The 22,794-nt window shown below is 43.3% G+C and overlaps 3 protein-coding genes across 4 annotated transcripts in view; 1 reads left to right on the top strand and 2 right to left on the bottom strand.

The window, feature by feature from the left end:
- Positions 1 to 120: 120 nt before the first annotated feature.
- On the bottom strand, positions 121 to 9,546 carry tfpt (TCF3 (E2A) fusion partner). Of its 2 annotated transcripts, none has more exons than XM_054782509.1 (7): positions 9,244 to 9,546; positions 5,861 to 5,962; positions 2,899 to 3,036; positions 2,022 to 2,092; positions 1,868 to 1,937; positions 1,632 to 1,793; positions 121 to 269 (listed from the first exon to the last, which is right to left on the bottom strand). In XM_054782509.1, exons 2-7 carry the CDS (start codon positions 5,957 to 5,959, stop codon positions 195 to 197), a joined length of 615 nt encoding a protein of 204 aa, XP_054638484.1. In that variant the 5' UTR covers positions 5,960 to 5,962; positions 9,244 to 9,546; the 3' UTR covers positions 121 to 194. The 2 variants fall into 2 exon arrangements, with proteins under 2 accessions (XP_054638484.1, XP_054638485.1); XM_054782510.1 differs by having other exon boundaries at positions 2,899 to 3,021; positions 9,244 to 9,511.
- A 246-nt stretch (positions 9,547 to 9,792) lies between these two features.
- Positions 9,793 to 12,411, top strand: ndufa3 (NADH:ubiquinone oxidoreductase subunit A3). The gene is made up of 4 exons (XM_054782513.1): positions 9,793 to 10,008; positions 10,270 to 10,344; positions 10,417 to 10,494; positions 12,238 to 12,411. Exons 1-4 carry the CDS (start codon positions 10,002 to 10,004, stop codon positions 12,327 to 12,329), a joined length of 252 nt encoding a protein of 83 aa, XP_054638488.1. The 5' UTR covers positions 9,793 to 10,001; the 3' UTR covers positions 12,330 to 12,411.
- zgc:158689 (uncharacterized protein LOC791177 homolog) overlaps positions 10,125 to 22,794 on the bottom strand; it is a 42,928-nt gene continuing 30,258 nt past the window's right edge. Inside the window, exons 9-15 of the mRNA XM_054782504.1 lie at positions 21,760 to 21,936; positions 19,590 to 20,247; positions 19,325 to 19,526; positions 18,671 to 18,733; positions 17,669 to 17,828; positions 17,559 to 17,599; positions 10,125 to 17,500 (exon numbers count right to left, since the gene is read on the bottom strand). Coding sequence (XP_054638479.1) covers positions 17,428 to 17,500; positions 17,559 to 17,599; positions 17,669 to 17,828; positions 18,671 to 18,733; positions 19,325 to 19,526; positions 19,590 to 20,247; positions 21,760 to 21,936 — 1,374 coding nt within the window. The 3' untranslated portion in view covers positions 10,125 to 17,427. The remainder of the gene's footprint in view (positions 17,501 to 17,558; positions 17,600 to 17,668; positions 17,829 to 18,670; positions 18,734 to 19,324; positions 19,527 to 19,589; positions 20,248 to 21,759; positions 21,937 to 22,794) is intronic.

Raw genomic sequence — 22,794 nt, 5'->3', positions numbered from 1 at the left:
CATGCAGCAGAGTCAGTTAGTAAAACATTGAACACACACTATTCACACACATCAAAAAGCGCGGTTTGAACATATAATGTCATAAAATACCAGAAAAGGAAAAACAATAACATTGTCCAGGTAAAAAGTATACATGATGATGTATACAGTGTGTATACAGTATCTGTATTGATATGTCCTGGGGAGGGCAGTGGTCAATGTGATAGTGAGGTCGGACTGGGCATTTCTCCAAACTGTGCGTCTGCCAGCGCTGACATGTCTGCTTCAGTCTGCCAAAACAAGAACTTCAGTCAGTTGGCCTGCTTTCAATAATCACAGTAGAGGACAGCACTATTCAACTTATTTGTCAAAATAAAGTCATTAAGTTATACATTAAAACACAAGTAATTACGTTTATGTTGGTAAAACATCCATTTTAAGACAGGAGCGCTCTGCAGTTGTGAAGGACCTATTGCAAAACAAAAAAAAAAGCTAGCCAAAGATCCTCTATATGACGGGAGGGCTGCGCTGTTTTTAAAGACATCCTGCAAAAACGCTCAACAAAGATCACATATACTGTCAGGGGCAGTCTGCTGTGGTTTTTCAGGAAAACAGCTGGAAAACCACTAGCCAAAGATCCATTATGATGACACAGGCACTTTGCTGTTTTTCAAAACCTACTGCAAAAATGCTAGTCAAAGATCCTTTATGTAACAGACAGTAGCTACTGCTATTTTTTTACCCTATTTGACACCTCCCCCCCCCCCCCAAAAAAAAGGGTAGTCGACGCTAGTATTTGACCGGAGTGCTCTGCTGTTTTTGAGGACCTGATGTAAAAGTACAAGTCAAAGATCATCTGTATGAAAGGAGAACTCTGCTCTTTTAATGGTCTACTGCAAAAACACTAGTAAAAAGATCATCTATATGACAGGAGCGCTCTGCTGTTTCTAAGGGCATACTGCAAAAATGCTATTCAAAGATCTTTTATGCGACAGGAGCGCTACGCAGTGTTTAAGGACCTACTGCAAAATCTTTAATCAAAGATCATATATATATATATATATATATATATATAATCACACACACACCCACACACAAGTGGGGCAATCTGCTGTTTTTAAGGACCTACTGCATAAACAAAATGCTAGTCAAAGATCCTCTATATGACAGGAGCGCTATACTGTTTGCAAGGACCTATTGCAAAAACACTCATCAAAGATCCTCTATGTTACAGGGGCACTTCACTGCACTTTGCTATTTCAATGATATGACCGGAGTGCTATCTGTTTTTAAGAAACTATTGAAAAAAAAAAATCCTCGTCAAAGATCATCTACATAACCGGAGTGCTATGCTGTTTTTCAGAACTTACTGAAAAAAAATCCTCATAAAAGATCAGCTATATGACAAGGGCGCTCTGCTGTTTTTAAGGACCTACTGAAAAAATGTTTTATAGACAGGATCGGTCCGCTGTTTTTAAAGACCAACAGCAAAAATGCTCATCAAAGATCCTACTGTATACGGAGCTATCTGCTGTTTTTCAGGACCTCCTGCAAAAACAAATTCCTAGTCAAAGATCCTATATGTGACAGGAGCTCTCCTGGTTTACCCTGGTATAGGATGTTAATGACAACAAACAGCAGGTGAAACCTACTTGATGATCTTTGTCCTTGTCTTGCCTTGGCATGACATGTCTTCTCTTCTTGGAGGCAGGAGGATGATGGAAAGCGGGAGATGAGGTGGTAGAACCAGACACACCGTTGATGACATCATCTGCAGAGCCGGAGGTGAGATCTGAAGGTGCTCCAGGCTCATCCTGGAAAAAAAGACCAGTCTTTAATGACCACGTGTGCGGTGGCGTGAAGACGTTTTCACAGCGTATGAGCTCACCTCCAGCAGTATGGTGAGCTGAGCATTTCTGTAGTCATCTCCATGAGCATCCAGGGTCTTCATGAGGAACCTGCAGGATTTAGAAAAGTGCTAAAAAGAGAGGCACGTACTGTAGCGGTGTCGCAAAAAATCAACACTGGACGCAGGTTCCTACCGCCTTTCTTTCTTCAAACGTCGTGTCAGTCTTTGGACTTGATGAAGGCGACCGAGGATCTTTTGATTCACCTGCATGGGATGCATGGGACAGCTGCCCGTGGTGAGGAGGAGGTACAGTAATCCCTCGCTTATCATGGTTAATTGGTTCCAGACCCGACCGTGATAAGTACATTTCCGCGTAGTCGGATCCCTTATTCATTAACGGAACATTTTCCTAGTTAGGAGCATAGAAAACCTTCTTTACACGCCTTTTTAAATATTATTAGAGCCCTCTAGACACGAAATAACACCCCTATAGTCACCTTTACACTGCTATTACCCAATGGAGTAGACATAATAGGAGAAAATAAGACATTTAAGACATAACCAAGACTCGCACTTGCGTGTTGCTGTGAATGTGTTACAGTGCTAGGGTACAGGAAGTGATGTCAGCAGTTCAGAGTTCAGTTTTATCTTGGCATGGGTCACGGACGCAACAGTAGCCCGTGTTTTATAGGGATTTTTATTAGGGATTATTGCGCCTAGTGTGCAATCTTTCAAACCTGCAATAAAAGCCTGTTGTTCTCGTGATCAAGCCTGGTGCTTGTGTGTCTCACCTCACATTACAGTAACATTACTGACACCTAGTGACCAGTGTAGAATACTATGCATCACTCACAGCATCTTTGAATGGGTCTTCTGAATGCCTTATATTTGTATTTTACTTCATTTAGCCATTTGTATGCTTGAAGGTGGAACCTGTTATGTCCACGGCCCTAATAAGAACACGCTGGACTCGGACTTGATGAGTTAGTCCTACTTAGACGGGTGGCCGACATAAACGTGGCCGGCTTAAACAGGTAGCACTGCAGCACGTATGAAGAACCGGAACACACCTGCTCAATCTCTTTGCATCGTCTGCTGAGAGTCACGTATTTCCTCTTATTCAGCACTCTTCTCTCTTCGTCCTCTGGGGCGGCGCTCTCCAGCAGCTCACTGCCACTTGGGCCCAATTCCACCTGAAGACAAGAATCCTTTAAAACAAATACAACATTTGTTGATTGTGTGGTCAAAGTGAGCAAATGTTTTCCTTTCCACTTTCTCATGTTCCGTTTCCAAGTAGAGCTTCAAACAATGCAAACAAAGGGGAGGGAGACTTTTTTTGAGCAATTCATGACAAAGTACTCTTTACTTGCGTATCTTGCTTGCTGCTGTAACAAGTGAATTTCCCCGCTGTGGGATAAATAAAGTACAAATACAAAAGAAGCATTCAAGTGAAATAGGCTGTTCATCAGCAAATCAAATGTTTAAGAGCACAGCCTTTAAAAGCCAAAATCCTGGCAAAAATGTGGATTGAATGCGACTTATGTCAGTAGGCCTGTCGCAACGACAAATTTTGCTGGTCGATAATTGTGCTCCAAATTATCGTCGATAATCAATCTTATTGGCAAAAAATTTCTGACCATTTTTTCTTTAATTATTGTCATGAGGGGTGTAATTCACATTGGAAGCACTAGATGGTACTCAAGTATAGTGTACCAGTGTGAGCCACGTTAGCTTGACACGGAAGTTACCTGTTTATATGTTTTTGGCTGAGTTGCAAGCTGTTGACTGTAAAAGACATTCGAGATCAACCACGTTGTTGTTCTTAATGTTTCACGAAAACACCACAATTATATGGCATAAAATGTATGCCATATAACCGTATTGAATGGTTGCATTTAATTTGCAATGTAGCGAGCGACACTGTCTGTGAGCGCGCACTGTTTTGTTTATATTTGCCCACCAAATGCCTCAGTAAGCGCTGACTGTCGGGACGAAGGCTCCGCTTCCCGAGGCACTTCCATCGGTAGTTTTTTTTTTTTTTACCAGATCGGAAAACTGTCCTTGTTCATTCTGTTTAAACCCAAAATATTTCCAGACTGGGGCTGTGGCATTCGCCTCAGAAACCATCGCTTCTGTGCCGTCATTCATGTTAGCGTGTGCTGTCTCATGAAGCTAACTGCTAAACCCTCTGTAACCGCTCACTAGTGGCCCCGCCTCCACACAGAGGCTGAATGAGATGAGGGTTCACTCTCTCCGTTCATTCCACGATAGAACCAATGCGCTCAGACAGATGCAGAGTGAACCCTCTTGTCATCCAGCTGTGTCATCCATTTCGGCCGCTTGTACCCGCCATCTTGTCCTTTCGGTCACTACCCAAAGCTCATGACCATAGGTGAGGGTAGGAACGTACATCCACCACTAAATTGAGAGCTTTGCCTTTGGGGTCAGCTCTCTCTTCACCACAATGGACCCATGCAGAGTCCGCATCACTGCAGACGCCGCACCAATTCACTTGTCGATCTCGTGTTCCATCCTTCCCTCGCTCGTACCCCGAGGTACCTCAACTCCTCCACTTGGGGCAGGATCTCACTCCCGCCCCAGAGATGGCACTCCATCCTTTTCCGGGCAAGAACCATGGACTCGGACTTGGATGTGGTGATTCTCATCCCGGCCGCTTCACACTCGGCAGCGAAGCCATCCAGTGAAAGTTGAAGGTCACGGCTCGATGAAGCCAGCAGGACCACATCATCTGCAAAAAGCAGAGACCCAATCCTGCAGCTGCCAAACCGGAACCCCTCAACACCCTAGAAATTCTGTCCATAAAAGTAATGAACAGGATTGGTGAAAAAGGGCAGCCCTGGTGGAGTCCAACCCTCACTGGAAACGGGTCCGACTTATTGCCGGCAATGCGAACCAAAGTCTGACACCGGTCATACAGGCAACGAACCGCATGAATTAGCTGGTCCAGTACCCCATACTCCCGGAGTACTCCCCACAGAATTCCTCGAGGAACACGGTCCAATGCCTTCTCCAAGTCCACAAAGCACATGTAGACTGGTTGGGCAAACTCCCATGCACCCTCAAGGATTTTTGTGGAGTTAGACGAGCAAATGCCAAAAACGGTCCTATCTTGCAATGATCCTTTACAAAAATTCCAGACGGAGAGTCGGATCACCCCCAAAATTGAACCAGTTTTTCCATATTCCATTTTCGACAATTCCCAAAAATTTCACCCAAATCCATTCGGAACTTTTCAAGTTATTTTGAACACAGACAAACACAAACATAACCTCTGTGCTTGTGCTTGGCGAAGGTAATAAGGAATCCTATTCGGCCTGTCACGATAACACATTTTTATCATTGACAATTGACATTATCGGCATTTTATGCCATTTTTTAATTAATTCTATGGCATAATATAAGCCGGTGTGTTGCTGCTTCCCTCAGCTCACTGTGATGGGTTTTATCTTAGTTTTATTGTTTGTTGTGAGGTCCCTCGACTCTCTGCTAGTGTATGAACGTCAGGATTTACTTAAAATCCAGGACATTGTGGCCGCCTGTGCGAAACAAGAGTACGGGTGGGCCCAAACAAACCACGCCCCTCTTACCCGGCTGACGTGCCAGGGTTCCTGCTGCGTTGGAGCCGCTGCTTCCCAGGAAAACGTAGATGCAGGGGGACATGGGCAGACTTGTGAAGCTCAAAGCCTGGCTAACATTTTCTCCCGAGGTGGTGCGGTTTCCACATAATGTTCTGTGGAACTACGAGGATTGTTTTCGTCTCTTCGTCTCTTTGTTCCCCTTTGCCCTCATCACAACTTTCGAGCAAATGCGACATGTCAGTTCATCGGTGTTCATGCGCTCACCTTGTTCACATTCTGTTTAAAACCGAAATATCACCAGACTCGGGCTGTGGCATTCGCCTTAAAACCATCCCTTCGATTTATCGATTATCGTGACAGGCCTAAATGCTACTTGGCGAAAATTCACGGATCACGGTCGGGTCTGGAAGCCAACACCGATCTTTAAATGTACCTCTCCAGGTCCCAGCTCGACACCACCAGGCTCCAGTTCAGCTTCCAGGATGTGCCCCCCAAATAGAGGAGGGAGGGCCAAACCAGAGAAATCTTCCATTTTCTGCAAAGACAAAAAGAGATGAGCCTCCACCGTCACTGCACAAAATGGGACATTCAAGTACCTAATGCATGAAGCTATTGTAAAGCTAATGGTAGACTGTCATAAAGATTATTATTGTAATGAAATATTATGCTAAGCCGCAATTTAGATGTAAAATAAGTGGCCAAATTCTAAATACCTCACCACTTAAGGATCATTTTCCACCGCCGTCGATGTACTCATATAGAACAGGCGGTAAAAGGATATAAGTTTTAACCTGGGTGACATGACCCGACGTAGGAGCTTCAGAGGAAGCTTGCAAAGTTCTCCTACAAGGACAAAGTGGAGAAGCTCCCCAGCTCTTGAAACTCCCACCCAAGCCGGGAGGGGGTCTGAGCCATGACAGCGATGCCGCTTATAAAGGGTGTCATCCCCCAGAAAGACAAGTCTAATCTCGAGCTGGCAAATGAGCTGAACACTTTTTATTATAAGCAATTTCAGTACGGAGTTGTCAGTTTTTAAAAATACCTCTGAACAGCTGGGCAGGGATCAGGTCCTGAAACTTTATTTACTGTAGAGAGCAGAAAAGCCCTGGCCCTGATGGTCTTGGGGGTCGTATCCTCAAAAATTGTGCGGATTATTTTTTGCTTTTATTTTCAAGTTGCCTCACCAACTTCAAAAGGTTCCTTATGTGTGCAAGGATTCTATTTTTGTCCCTGTGCCAAAAATGAACCGTCCTAAGGTTCTTCATGACTACAGACCTGTGACTCTCACTTCTCTGCCGATGAAAACATTAGAGAAAATTGTTAAGGGGGACATTTTGAATGTTGTTCAGGCCAATCTGGATGGTAGACGGTCGTTTCCCCGCCACCACAAGGCAATTCCTCGTCAAGCATTCGCCCACAAATACGGCAAGACGTTTCCCCGTCAGACTAAAAGACACAAATTGATATAAATGGAACAACAGGCTTTATTGGCGCGTGTATGCACGTTCTTACAATGGCGTAACCCAGGGGTGTCAAAATTGCGGCCCGGGGGCCATTTGCGGCTTTTTTTTTTTTTTAAATGGCCCCACCGCACATTCTACAAATATAATTAAACAAGAAAAAAAACAATAACACCAAAAAAATAAGTAGAAAGTCAAAATATTAACAGACAATCTCAATCTAACAAGAAAATTAGTAATTTTACAAGAATAATGTTGTAATATTATGATTCTAAATGTTATTTTTTTTTAGTTGTAATATTAAGAGAAACAAAATAACAAATAAAGTAATTTTTGTAAAATTAGGTTGCGGGAAAAACTTATGTTACCAGCATGAACATAAAAATATACAAACATTATGGGAATGAAGTCATAATTACAAAAAGAACATTTACAACGAGAAAGTTGAAATAGTTGGAAGTTTTAAAAAACACAACAGCGGAAATGGTAAAAAACAGCTGTGATTTTTCGAAAATAAAGTCAGAATATTCGGAGATAAAAGTAGCATTCTAATGAGAAAAAGTCCATTTTACGAGCATAAACTCATTATGAGGGGAAAAAATTGCATTTTAGTAGTGCAGAGTTCAAATGTTAAAGAAAAAATACTTTTGGGGAAAAAAAAGTCATAGTATTATGTGAAACAAACAAAACTAAATCAAGCTGTCATTTTTGGAAAATAAGTCATAATATTATGAGAATAAAGTCATAATGTTACAAAAGAAAATTTCCAAATATTATTTAAGAAGAAAGTGGGAAAATAAAAATAAAAAAACAATAACAATGGAAAAAAAAAAGACAGAAATTATATAATAAAATATTATATAATAATATGCTTTTCACCCATATCACATATTCCTGAAATACATATAAATTCTTAGCATATCTACATGTGTTGCGTTACAAAATATCAAAGTGGCAAAGTTGCATGCTTTCATTTTTCAGTGTGTGACCCTCGCAGTAAAAAGTTTGGACACCCCTGCAGTAACCAGTACGCATCTGTTGAGGCGCCCCATTTTTTTTTCCTTTTGTCGCCGTCGGAGTCTGTCTTCGACGACGACGTGGACCTGGAGTCGAACCATCCTCTGCGCCTCGCCGAGCAGCTTCACCAGAAGGTAAGAAGTGTACAGTTGTCTGTTAAGGCGAGCCTGGTTGTTGAAGCCGATGATGATGATATTGTTCGAGTCATATCAATTTCATCTTGCCATATTTATGCCACATGACCCTGACACATCTGAAAGGTGCAATGACTTTTGTGCGCCTAGTTTTTATTGACTTTTCCCTCATATTTTACCTCATATTTCAGCAGAAAGACTGACTAGTGTCCACAGCATTGAGCTTGGCCTCATATCATAGTCGATGGACTTTTTACCTGGGGGGTCATGGCGTGTGAGAGTAAACTGTGTTTTATCTGATGTTCTTTTATCTTCCACTGGGTCCCCACAGGGGTGCGTCCTCTCCCCTCTTTTATTTGTTATTTGAGTGCCAACGTCTATACTTGGGGAGGCATATCCTCACATTTGCAGGTGACTCGTGATTGTGCCTCTTCTCAGGGATGATGACTCTGATCATGTCCCTGCGGTGTCTGAATGCACGGACTGGTGCAGCGCGTCCTTTTTAAATGATAACGTGTCAAAAACCAAGGAGATGACTGTAGATTTTAGGAAGAATCCTACAGACTTCTCACCTGCTGTCATTAATAAGCAGGCTGTTGAGGTGGTTCTGCAGTACAAATATCTTGGACCACAGCCTAACATTCCAGTCTCGGGTGTTCTACTGAATAACTCTGCTGTCTTTATTGTTTTGTTTTTTTAATATTGTATTGATTGTTGTCTAGGGATGCAACAATACACAAAATTCACGGTTCGGTTCAATACGTTTGTGTTACGGTTAGATATTTTTTCAATACAAAAAATTAATTACCTTGCCTTTTTTTAATTTACATTTTATTGAAATTGCCAACATTTTCTCATTTTTCAACATTTCAGCATGGTTTGAATGTGGGTGGCAGAGCTCAGTGGTTCTGCTCTTGACAATGCAACCTAAGCCAGAGTAGTGGATCGCAGATACACTGAGCTTTCAGCACAGAGCGCCGTCAGAAGTTGATAAACTAAATATGAAACTGCGTATTGTTCGATACAGTGGTCACGGTTCGATACAGATACACGTATCGTTACACACCATTGTTGTCCGTGTGATAGTACTGGCTGTAGAATAATATATAATAAAATTTACCTTGAAAGTAATGAAAATATCAATTTTTTTACAAAAAGCCCCCCCCACCATTAATCAAGAAATACAAATTGTATTCAACACTTACAATTGATGCTCAGTCGAAGTCACCGGAGCACATGGATGCCTTCAAAAAAGCCGTCATAAAGACATTCTATAACACTAACTTCAATTATTTTGCGCCTGCGAACACCCTGTAGTAAATGAATCAACATTCATTGTCTCTCCTAGTTCTTGTTCCCCGTTCTGCGACTATTTACAAGCAACTGGCGACGGCATTATACGTCACACGTTCAAAAGGACCTCATTTCCCATGAGCCTCGAAGCTCGCCTGCTTCGAACTAGTGATGGGAATTTCAGCTCTGTTTAGAGAGCCGGCTCTTTCGGCTCCCAAGCGACTCCTCAGATTGTTCTCGGTTGTCTTAAATTAATTTATTACCAAATTATGTGTATTGTGTCAAATGAATTACTAATGTAAAAAATACATGCTTCCATCAAATGATTATTATTTAATTGGATTTATTTCAACCTCAATGAGCAGCTACAAAACTATAGTATAACAAAGACCCAAATTAAGTCAAAATATGTCAAATCTCTTCATGCAAATTTCTCATTAACGAATCGTCTCAAAGAGCACCACAACCCCCCTCCACCCGGCTGAGTGTGGACAGCGGGACCCCGCCAAACACCAATGATATTCGCCTTTGAACAGAAAAAAAGACGAGAAAAAAACTAATTAGCTACCAACAACACGAGCCGGCTCCTGTCGTTGATTTCTAAGAGCCGGCCGTTACATCCGATTCCTTAGCGACCGACACATCACTACTTCTAACGTCACACACAAACATGGCGGGTGCGTTTATGTCTTTTCTTCCTCGACATATTTAAGCGCTCGGATGGTCGTGATAACATTGATGGACGTTGTAATAATCATTCGTGTTCAAACCAGCTAAACTTGAAGTTATTGTTGAAGCATTGCTACTAGCAGTCGGTTTAAAACGGAGCGTGACCTTGGATGTAAGGCTAACATCGGCTAAACGAGTTAGCTTCCCGTGGATGCGCAACACAACAGCAGGTGTCGTGCTCTTACATGAATGTTTGTATTTACGTGTAGGGTTTGCAGCCTTTTTGAAAAATGCATGGAATAAGGAGCCCGTCATCCTGGCCTCTTGCTGTATAGGACTGATGGGTAAGTAACACTTCTCTTCCGTGTTTACATCATGTGTTTGTTGACAGAAATATCTATCCTTTCCTTTTTCAGGTATTGCTCTTCCCATAATAAGCCCTTTCACGAAGTATTCTGGGATGATCAATGCTGCTGTGCCATACAACTACCCGGGTAAAGTCTGTGTTCCAAGTTGACCAGCCACTGTTTATGAGCTGAATGGCTACTACGCTGGAACCCGTTTATGTCGACAACCCGCTTATATGGGCCTACAGTCACAAGTGTGTTTTTATTAATACAAAGTGCCCGCTTAAGCCAATGTCCACATATACTACATCATTGGCCGCCTTATCATTATAAAAGTTCTATGCAAACCAGTCCATTTACGTGGACATGTGTGGTATTGTTAACTTAAAGGGAAACTGCACTTTTTTTTTTATTTTGCCCATCATTCACAATCCTATTTGTGAAACATGAACACACGTGTTTCTCTTTTCTGCGCGTTCAAAAGAGAGAAAAAACGCTAACAAGGCACGTAGGCCCTCTACTAAAAACTCCAAAAAACACCAACAATGTTCCATTTACGCAAGTTGACGAAGCTACAGCGACGTCATTATTGTAGGAGCTCACGCCGAAGAACTACTTTTCCTGCGTAGTGACACAGCGCCTCGCTCACAACGGTAGGCTACTGGAGTCGCTGCATCTCCTGCGAGTTTGAATTGAGTTTAGTTGTGGTCTCATTTTGTGAATGAAACGTGGCACACTGGTTGTGGTAATCTACAGCCGTACGCACAGGGGTAGTCCCTGGGGTAGTCTGACAGAAACACTTAATGCTTCAAAGGACCAAAATATGTCAAAACTGGAAGTATTACATGTTATCATGAATGTGCCTGTTACTACATGCTCAGGTCAGGGATACAAGACCTTGTTGGAGAGTTTTTAGAGACATTTTATAAGCGCGCTTCTTAGGCGAATCCCATCCCATTACATTGCAATGCATTACAGCGCTCCAGACTGCGAGTCCATGGTCGCATTTTGCGACTAACATTTGAGACAATGCGAGTAAATTTTTCATCTACTCGCGCATGTGCGACCAGATAAAAGCACGCATCCTGTATTGAGTTGACGGCGGATGCACTTTGTCCCTTTATTGTAGGGAGAATTAAAAATAAAATGTAGCGTCAGTTGACGACTGCTAAGCCTGTCGATGCCGGTGTGTGTGATTGCTCACATTCCAATCTAATTGCCGTTCGACTTCTCTGTCATCTTTGTTTAGTTTGCCCGGGGGTCACTCCGCCTCGCTAGCTAGCTAGTTTTCCGCCTAGTCTCTGGTCTTCAGACTCCAAACATAACTTTTTTTGTTGTTGTTTTTAATCACAGTGACATTTTGTCTTAAAAAAATACAAGCAATGCGGTTAGTTCGGAGCTCTTTTTTATCACGTTCACGGCGTACGTGCGAGGCATTTCAGAGGCTAGGGACAGAAACGGGGTGGTAAGACAGGACAGTTGCCATTTGTTGTACAAGTGTTTATCAGTAATGCAGTGAAAATGTGAATACTTTAATTTGCAAGACGATTTTGGTCTGGAGCCCTGCATTATCAGCTGCCTCGAACGCACAGAAAAGAGCGAAACGTGTGTTCCGATCTCGCATATGAATTGTGCATGATGGGCAAAATTATTTGTAATTAAAAAAAAAAAAAGTGCAATTTTCCTGGCTCAGGTGGTGAAGGTTGCTGGTTCGCTCCTGTGTCCTATGTCTCTGGCAAAAACGACAACAGATTCGGTTAAGTCGACAAACGACAATGTTGAAGTAATGCAGATGCAGCCTACATGTACGCAGCTCAACATTGTTTGGTAAACTTAAAATATTTGAACAGACTTGTTTTGTTTTTTTTCTCCTCCCCGTGTCCTTTGCAGTTCCTGTGCGGGATGACGGAAACATGCCCGACGTTCCCGCACACCCGTGTGACCCTCAAGGAAACAAGCTGGAGTGGTTTAAAGATTTATAACCTTCACGTTCTCTCCTCCTGTCGGTTGCACTTGTCAACGTCTCCCAGTAAAGATTGTCTGTTCAAATGAAAACGTTTCCTGTCCTAAAAAAAATGATTGGGCGTGGAAAGGATTTATTTTCAGCACAACTGATCTCTTCAAGAGAGGTTTATGCTTTGTGCAACCTTTAATCTGATTAGAATTGTTCAAATGAATTCATTGTTTGCCCGCATGAGAACAGAAGAAGGCTCCCTGTGTGATATTTTGGATCACAATGCAAAAACACAGACAACCAGAGGAACAGTTCCTTCGTAGATTGTTTTTTTTTATTTCACAAAATGTCAATATTCATCGTTAGGAAGCTCTGCAGCCTCACACGCTCCACGTGGACGTTGGTGCGTAGTGTTAAAACGTTGACTTTGGTACTAGAAGAGTATCTAACGTGTTTTCCACGCCTGGCGTCGCCCGTTCAATTGTGTTCTCTTGCAGCTCACATACAGTATATCGTGCACACACTAATGAAAATGGCTCAAGTAGACCATTGTGTCTGATTGGTGGTCAATAAACCTACAAGCCATTTTGGGAAACATCAAATCCTACTACCAAAGTCAAGTTATTGTAAGAAAGGTCACACAACAGGCATGTTAAGTCACTGGAATGCATTGGAGGCCTTCTTTAAAGATGAGGGGACTAACAACCACATCCTCATCCCGTCTGAGGGGCTACAGAGCTACCAAAAAGTCATTTCTCGTTTACCACCAATGCTTTCTTCAACTTCCTTGTCAACCTTCTCCAGCACTTTCGATCTTCCGACATTTTCATCCAAACAGGATTCTGCTCAGTCTTCCTGGGTAAACGTTTATGATCAACCGTCCCAAGCTTGTAGATTTGGGACAGATGGCGAAAGGAATCACAAAGATACCAAAAAGCAGGGATCCAAAGACTAAAACCCACCCTCCACAACATACTTTTCCCCATAAAAAGCACCTTTTTGATAAAATCCCCAACACGCCACATGTTAAAGGGATAGTTGGGATTTTTTGTTGTATGACGTGAGCATCAGCAGTGGCTGCATTGCAATAGTTTATGAGTTGCCCTCGGGCCGCCATCACAAGTGTCGTTCCATTTCTCTGAAAAGCTGAAGTGAACTTGGTGCGATATACTCTCGGAGGGCTGAGGGAGTGAGGCAACATTGACAACCCCTCCAGAGTTGCATGTTACCCACAATGCATTGCAGTGGTGCAAAAAAACTACATCCATGGGGTGGCAGTAATGAACGTCTTTGGAAGAAGGAGATGCATAAAATGAGCACGGTAGTTATTCTATTTTACTACTTTTGCAGTGGCAAACAATTTATAAACAAACAAAAACCCATGACGACAACTACAGAAAAAAGTAACTATTTTTAAACAATAACACTAAATCGAAGCAAACAACCCAACTTTGGAAGCTAAACTAAAACTAAAGAAAAGATTTCGCAAAACTAAGTGAAGCTTTCAGGACACACTTCCGGTCATAGCTTACGTCCGCATAGCGAAAACGGGGTGGAAATGCATCATTTCATTTCCATCTTCAGCACTTGCGCATCTCTTACTGCACAAGTGATACTGTAACTATACGGACAAGTTTTCAATTCTGTGCTGGTTATCCGGCTCTTCTTCTGAAAATAAAATGCTAACATCCGGTCCTAGCTAGTGTTGCAGGAAACATCTCTTTTGATTACCGGCACTCGAAAGGAAATACATTGATTAGCCATACATGGGATTCTTTCACTCGCGTGCACTGCTTGTCCTAAAAGTAAACAGTCATATCAGACCCTCAACCAATATCGTGCTCTTAATTTGAAGTTTCAACGCAAACATCCGTTCTGAACACGGAAGTAGCGGAAGTAGAACGCTCTAAATGTAAACGGTTTTGTGGGTTTTTTTTTTTTTTTTACCATTTTTACCATCATTTTTTTCTCCACGGCCCCTCGGGACTGCGTAATACACAAATGGGCTTATTAAATAATAATTAAAATAACACAAATAATAATAGGCAGGTATGTCTTCTTATTTGTAAGAAGCAGCACAGTGCTACACTTACGGCTAGTGGCGGAACCATGATTGCTTGGGCTGAAAGTGACCAAGGGAAGGTGCGTTCCATTTATCACTTCCATTTCTCCCACATCCATTTTCCCTCGGCTCTGCAAGGGGGCTCCGCATGACGTCGGCAACGATGTCATATCAAGTGCCTAGAGGAAGTCAACAGGGCAACTTAAACTGCTATTGGGACGCAGCCAGTGACACCCCCCCCCCAGCCACCCACCCGTGAGCATAGTACTGGTCCGTTTGTGGTGTTGAAGAAAGTAGTTGCAGTTAGTTGTGTTTTGCTTGTCAAAAGAGTAATACAGTACATTTGCGCCACAAAACCGTTTGACGCGGATAACGAACGCTGCTCACGGAAAAGTCACCGTTGATGCGCAACACTGCTGATGGTGATGTCATACGACTCCATGTTGAAACTGTCCCTTTAAGTCTTATGCTGCTACAAGTCATTATAGTTTTCATATTTTAAAAAGGTATTACGTTTCAATGAGACCAAGCTAAGAAAATTTAAAAATGTAAGAAATATTTGAAAAAATAGTATTTCTTCCATTTTTTAGGGGGATCAAAAATCATGGTCTCATTTTTTTTAAAGGGACCCTATCCCGCTCATTTCTGGGGCTTTTAAAATGTTACTGGATCCCACTGGGGCAAGTTTCTGTTAATAAAATACTCCTTCTCCTCCTCTTGGCCGAAACACTCTGATGTAACAGCGCACAGAATCCATGACCCCTCTGGCATTCATTAGCATTCAATCGTCCTTTTCCTTCATGATGAGACCAAAAGTGTCTCCTCTCGTCACTTCCAAGGTGATGGCTTTCCTTTTATTTGGCGCACTGCCGCTTGGGAGAAGTAGTGACGTGTGAAAAGGTGAACTAATAAGCGACGCACACAGTATCCTTCCTCCCGCAAAGCAAAATGATGTTTTCAATTCATTTGTGGTCGTGGGTTCGTGACCGTCCAATGTGGTGAACCAAGTGTCGCCTGAACTGATGTATATATACGTAAGTGGATAGTGTGAAAACTAGGATGGGGCCCCTTTAAAGCTGCGTAGGCGAGGTAAGGCAACACTGCTGATATGCGAGGTCAAAGCAGCAGCATGTTTGTTGTTTACTGGCTTTTCACGTGCACACTCATATGTATATACTGTATATTTGTCATTTACACAATAACTACATCTAAAAAAAAAATCAATTTCAAACTATATGGAAACCAAGCTAGTAGGAACCTGTTCCCAAGGCACAGTACTTACTATAAAGGTGTAGATAGGAGCCAGTCCTTCAATACACTGAGCTACTTTTGTGGATGAGAGAAAAATGAACTTTAGGATGTTAATTATTACATACAGCGACTGATCACATCCAGCAAAACCATCATAAAAAGAATCTAAACCCTAATTTTAGTCTTGGTGTCATGTAACAGTTTTCCAAATATACTTATTTGGAAGTACCGTATTGACCCTCTAGTAAACAATGTGAACAAGATCAAACAGGTGACATCTCCCGAGCTTTTCTTCCAGTCACTCGCAACACACACCAGCCACCGTGTTAGCAAATAATGGAGGGGTTATGATGCTAATTTGAAGACAATGCCGATCCAAGAGACATTCAACAACTGTCCAACACTTAAGACAGGGGTGCCCAAAGTTTTTCTATTCGCTCCTATCACACAAAGCTTCAATATGCTTCAATGCAGTAATCCCTCGTTCATTGTGGCTCTTTGGTTCCACACCCAACCGTGATAAGTCAATTTCCCCTTTTGACCACCACCATGTTCTGGCCAGAGTTTATCTGTTTGTTTGTTTGTTTGTGCTTAAAATAACTTGAAAAGTTGTGAATGGACTTGGATGAAATTTTCAGGAATTGTCGGAAATGGGTGATGGAGGAACTGATTACATTTTGGGGGTGATCCAAATGACCGTCTGGATCCAGGAATTTTTTAAAGGATATTTCTTTACATTGCCAGATAGGACCATTTTCGCCATTTGTGCATATAACGCCACAAAAAAATTGCCACTTGTTCGGGACATTTAGCCTTGTGGTATCATGCTAGGTGTTAGCATGCTAATATTAGCATATTAGCATTGCTAGCATTCTAACGTTAGCAGTTTTTATTGTCATGGGTGCACACATATATAAAAACTTACCACTATCATGGTAGGTGTTAGCATGCTGACATGCTAATATTAGCATAGTAGAATTTTTAGCCGTTTTCATGGGTAGACACTTATACGAACACTTGAACACACTGTTATGCTAGGTGTCAGCATGCTAACTTTCTCTTCCATGAGCACACCAGCAGCGCTCCAGCCGCCTCCTTCTCGCCTTATATTTGTACAGTATTTTAGCTCATTTTGCCATTTTTGTGCTTGATAATGCTTAATTTCACAAAGAAAATATGACAACTTGCTTCAATATGCATATCTTTTGACTAATAATAGGCTGTATTCAACCACGAAACAGCATGATTTATTTAGTGAAGCCAAAGCACAAAGTGGCGAGGGATACCTGTAAAAAAATAAACAAAAACAAAGCGGAAGAATATCGAATAGAGTATATACTTCATACCACATACTTCAATTTTTGTGTACGGTACCTTGGCCCTCAGTGGAAAAAAATTGGACACCCCTGACCTAAAAAATGAGTTTTCATGAACGTCTGTTCAATCGATTAATGATTTAAACATAAATATTCCTCTAAAAAAAGTCCAAAATGATATTCAGGTGGTCTTGTATTTGGGTCAATACGGTAATTCGTCTCTTCGTCCCAGATGAGTTCCGCATACATTGCCTCTCACCTTTTACAAATACACCAACTGCAAACTAACGCACTAAATGGAAGACAGACGGGACAGCACAGTGGAACCCGTTTATGTCGACATAAGCGACTTTGTCTGCATATTTTTATTACCATTCTTGTCTTGTCATGTGACGCTTGACACTCTTGACTAACACAGCTGCTGTGCTCGTTTCCAACATAAGCGGCTTCCACCGTACCACGACAACCAATGAGCTGCTCCTAGAAGAGCGCTGCGCTCACTCGATGATGGGTGCCGAGCGGTCGTTGGTGACGGTTTTCCTGAGCCGGACGTGGGCAAAGGGGTTGGGCCTGCAACAACACGTGTCAGGAGCTGAAGAGATCCTGAAAGGGTGGTGGTGTTTGTTACCTGGTTGGAGATGGTGGTGGAGAGGCCAACTCTGCTGTGATCTGTCATAAACACCATGCTTATGATTCTGCTTTTTATCTTGTTATTGTTGGGGAGGGGGGGCATCTGACCTTGTTGGTGTCGGCCATGCTGTAAGGGCGAGGCCGGAAGGTGCTGATTCTCTGGGGAGGAAAGGAGCGCTCCTCCTCCGACTCGGGAGTGAGGGCTGGAGACACCAGCTGGTCCAGTTGGCTCATGCTGGTGCTGTTGGCTTTCGACAAGAAGAGGGAGCTGCAAGGGAAGGGGGCAGGGAATCATTACGATAGCAGGCCTTGCTATACACACTCACCAGACGCTGCATTAGGTACACCTGCATATTCTAATCAGTTCAATGAAGAGTTGCACTGACTCACAGGTTGACAAAGATTCAACTTTCACTGACTCATGGGTGCTGGACGAAGATTGCACTTTCACACTGACTCACAGGTTCACAAGAACTCGAGTTTTACTGACTCACGGTTACTTGACAGAGACTCGAGTTTCCCTGACTCACAGGTTCACAAAAACTTGAGTTTTACTGACTTATGGGTGCTCGATGAAGACTCGAGTTCCACTGACTCACAAGTTTTACTGACTCACAGGTGCTTGATGTTTCACTGACTCAGGGATTGACAAAAACTTGAGTTTTACTGACTCGGGGTACTCGACGAAGACCCGAGTTTCACTGCCTCACCAGTTGACGAAGACTAGATTCTCAAGGGCTGATGGATGCTCGACAAAGACTCAAGGTCCACTGCACAGGTTGATGAGGATGCGATTTTCACTGACTCACAAATAGTCAATTTTCCCTGACTCACGGGTGCTTGACAAAGACCCGAGTTTCACCGACTCACAGGTGCTCGATGAAGACTCGAGTTTCACTGACTCATGAGTGCAAGTTGTCACATGAAAATCCTAAAGGTATTTAATGAGCTTGAAGAGTTTCAAGTGAAAAGCATCAATGTCGGTATGGACTCTAACATGTCATGTGATGTATTCTAGTTGCAGCTGCTGTACCTAATGTTGTGGCCAGTGAGGGTATGTGTTATTTATACCGCATATCTTTTTGGACTGCGTGTGCGTGGCCGACCCACCTCTCCAGGTGATCCGTCCGGCTATGTTGTGGCTGAGTGTAGGAGAAAGGGAACCAGCCTTTCCTGTGAAAGGCACAAATACACAACGTGAGTTATCACAGGGGCGTCCAAACTTTTTCCAGCGAGGGCTACAAGTTGGACACCCCCCACTATGAACACCCCAGATTTCTACGATATCCCTGATATTTTTATTAACAACAACAATAATAATAATTATTACAAAAATAATAAAATTAAATAGTAATAGTAGTTTTAGTATTATTTAACTATTTGTATTTATTTTATTCCTACATTTTTTTTTACATTTAATTTCTAATTTTTTAAAATGATTTACAATGAAATTTTCATATGTTTAAATGTTGTTGTTATTTTTTTCTTGTCATTATTAATAAATAATCCCTGAATGAAAGTGAGTAAGACATGAAGGGTGACGGATGGAATGATGGCTGATATTTAAATGGTTATCAAATGTTATGCCTTTGTGTGTCCCTGGCGCCATTCCTTCAGTATGTGTTGCCTTCTGAAGCGAGATAAAAATGCAGTCAAGGTTCGGGAATGAGTGGCCTTGACGTGTTTTGGTTCTGTTGACGTCTACGCAGACATTCCAGTTGTAATCTAACGGCGTTAAAGGTCACCAAGGCTTTATCAACATACCGCCCGGTCCGATCATTTTGCCCGTAGTGCCACCCGTCTCTCGGCTCAGAGATCAGCAAGGTGATGCCGTCCCCGGGTGAGAAGTGCAGCAGGGAAGCCCCGCCTCCTCCTCCTCCTCCTCCGCCGCCTTCTGATGCTCCCGGTGAGTGAGCAAACATGGCCTCCACCCGCATTGGCCCGGATAGAGGCAGCATCCTGGAGCCTTGGGGAGAAAGTGATGGGTTGAATATGCAGAAAGGTACAGAACCTTCGTGCTCCATCTTACCTTGGAAGCCACCAAGCCTCATTTCACTGCCAGGCCTCCTTGGTAGAGGAAGTGTAGACGTGGCGCACATCTCAGCAGTCTTCATCAGCCACGGATGAGAGGAAGGTAAAGTGTTGTTCCCCCCAGGGCCCACCTGTTGGTGCAGCAGCTGCACAGGGGTCATAGCCCTGGACAGAGGGGCGCTGTGGGGGAGCGGCGGGCTGTGCGGTGCGCTGTGCGGGGCGCTGTGCGGGATGGCGAGAGTTACGCCCTGCGAGGAGCTGCTGGATGGTGACACCTGACTGAGAGACATGACGGTGGAGGGGATGAGGCTCGGTGATAGGTTGCTGGTGTTGGCGGCCATGAGGAGGGCGGCGGGCTGGGAGGAGCCGATGGTAGCGGTGGGTGTGGAGGCAGCGGGACTGGCACTGCCGCTGGTGCTGCTGTCGACGAGGGGCGCCCCGGTTAATACGTTGAGAGGGGAGCTGCTGTGCTGAGGAGACGCTCCTCTCGGGGAGCCTCCTGTGGCCCCTGCTCCGGTGCCGGACACGGGGCGGAAGGTCTGGGAGGAGCTCTGGGGACTGGGGTCACTCTGGGAGGAGGAGGAAGGGAGTGAGCGCTGCTGCTGCTGTGAGCGGTCTCCATTTAACAGAGGAGGAACTTCTTGCACTGACAGCCTCTGGAAGACAATTTTCATTTGAATTTAATTCAAGGCATAACTGTTTGTCACCTATAAATGTCAATAAAATCCTGTAATGCAAAAGTGACCTTCTAATGGCGCTCTAACAGTAAGATGGACAAACTGATCCGGAAAGCCGAACACGTTATCGGCACTCAGTCGGAGGAGTTTGTAACAGTGAGAGACAGGAGGACACTGGACAAACAGCTCTCCATCATGGACAAACCCCACCCACCCACTCCATCAGACAACAGAGCAGCAGCTCTTTTATTTATATATATTTTTTTTTATTATTTTGGCATTTCTTTGTTTTGCATTTATATTAAGCAAAGTGCATCTTATTTTTCTTTTTCTCATCAACACATTGCACAATACATAAATAATGATGCATATAAAACGTCTTCGTATTTACAATTAATAATATATTTATATATATTTATATATATATATATAACATAAAATACATTTCTTGCCTCTTATTTCTTTTTTATTAATTCTTATTAAAGAAAGTCTCTTGTGGGAACTTTTGCAATAACTTTCTGTGTTCGAGCGTCTGGAACAAAAAAGGAGGAAGGGGAGGTAAGTGTCCGAGGATGAAGAGGGGGGGACTCGGCCGCCACTATCGTGTGTTGAAGATGACCTCCAACCAGCAGGGGCAGCTGCTGATGAACTGTCGTGTGTAGCACTGTCCCCAGCCCTTCACGAAGCTGATCTGCACCGTGAAGCCCGTGCGCGGCTGCTGCGTGAACTCATGGTCGTTGGGCAGCTCTTTTATTTAAAAGTGTTTGTCTTTTTCTTCTGCAGCTGAGCTTGTAACCAAGTAATTTCCCTTGTAGATCAATAAAGTCTGTCTAAGTCTAATATGTGTCCTTAGAACCTGTTTCTGAGCACCACAAATGAGAAAAAACGATACCTCTGAGCCACTCCTAGTTCAGCACACACTGTGTATACACCCACCATTTCATGGAGAAAAAAATCCATCCATTTTCTTCCCGTTAACCAAGGTTGGGTCGTGGTGGCAACAGCCCATACTTCACTCTCCCTGGTTTCAAGCTCCTCCCAGTGGATCCCGAGGCGTTCTCAGGCCAACGTGTCCTCGGTCTTCCCCGAGGCCCTGAACACCTCCCCAGGGAGGCGTCCGGGAGGCATCCTGACGAAATGCCTGAGCCACCTCAACTGGCTCCTCTCAATGCACAGGAGTTTCTCCCAGGTGACAGTGCTTCTCACCTTATCTCTATGGGCTCTCCCCAAATAAATAAAAGGAGCAGGCTTCACTACACCTCTTAAAATGAAGTCTGCCAACCAAACTACTGAGTCAGCTACAGACGCGGGAGCTGTAAGTGTGATCATTTTGTCAACCAATTTGTTCAACTTTGTTGAAATTGTACATGGGCAAATCTGTCTTCCGGTGAGTAAAGATCCAAAAAATAAAAATAAATGGGTGCATCTTGTTATTTGTGTTATTTGTGCCAGTGTATACGGCGTCTATTACGTTAAGGAACGCCATCTTACCTGTTCCGGCTGAGAGGAGGCCAGCTTGGTGTGACGGAGGACCTCGGCGATCCCGGCCGCTCCAGAGCTTTGTGGTGCCGTGTGACGCAGCAGATTGAGCGCACGCTCTGGAAGCTTGGTTGGCTGCGTGCATGACTGCTGCCACGACGACAGTTTCTGCGACAGGAGCTCTCTCACCTGGTCACCGGCAGAAAATGAGGAATAGCATCCAACACCATTACGCTGCTCTGAATAGTAGACATTAGTGTGCAGTAGGGGTGTGAAGGTACGCTGTACATGTATTCCTAACCAGGCTTTGCTGTACCAAACTACATAGACGTACCCATTTCTCACACGCTACATGTTGAATGAGGGACGGGAAGTGTGCCTCGTGTCTACTCGGGAGGCATGGCCAGAGATAGTGCCAAGGAGAAGGCAGAGCTTGAAAACCCCATCCCGTCGTTAAAGCCTCCTGTTTGGGAACACTTGGCCTTCCCGGGTAAGATGAAAGCAGTGTGCCGCCATTGTTCAGTCGAGATGGGGAACAGGACGACAAGCTGAAACTATTAATTCTGCACCTCAGCCAATAAGGAACTTTACTTTACTTACAACAAATAAAATAGTCATTCACACTCGTCATACTGTTGTATGTCACTGTCTGCACTGTTGCACTTTCATAAAAAGAAACCAAGGGTGTCCAAAGTGCAGCATGGGGGCCATTTTTATATATTGTCAACATAAAATGAATTGATTATTATTGAGATACTTAGATATTACACTAATTTACTTTGTCAAGTTAAGATGTGGTTGTTTTGTTCAGATAGCTTAGCATATATTGACCTACACTGGTTTTAGCATCCTTACCCCATTCAATCCCAGCCATTTTTCAAAAGACAACCCCTTCAGTAGCGGCCATTTTAGACCATTTTGACGGATCTTTCAAGGCACACAGAATATTGTGTTCTATGGTTACATAAACATGGAACCTACCAAAAAAGATTAGACTCCTGTCTTTCATCACAAAAAAAGTGTGCTTCTACCTTTTTCCGTTATTTA

Source organism: Dunckerocampus dactyliophorus, chromosome 7, assembly GCF_027744805.1.
Source record: "Dunckerocampus dactyliophorus isolate RoL2022-P2 chromosome 7, RoL_Ddac_1.1, whole genome shotgun sequence".
Taxonomy (NCBI): domain Eukaryota; kingdom Metazoa; phylum Chordata; class Actinopteri; order Syngnathiformes; family Syngnathidae; genus Dunckerocampus; species Dunckerocampus dactyliophorus.
This window is presented reverse-complemented; position numbering and strand designations above follow the sequence as displayed.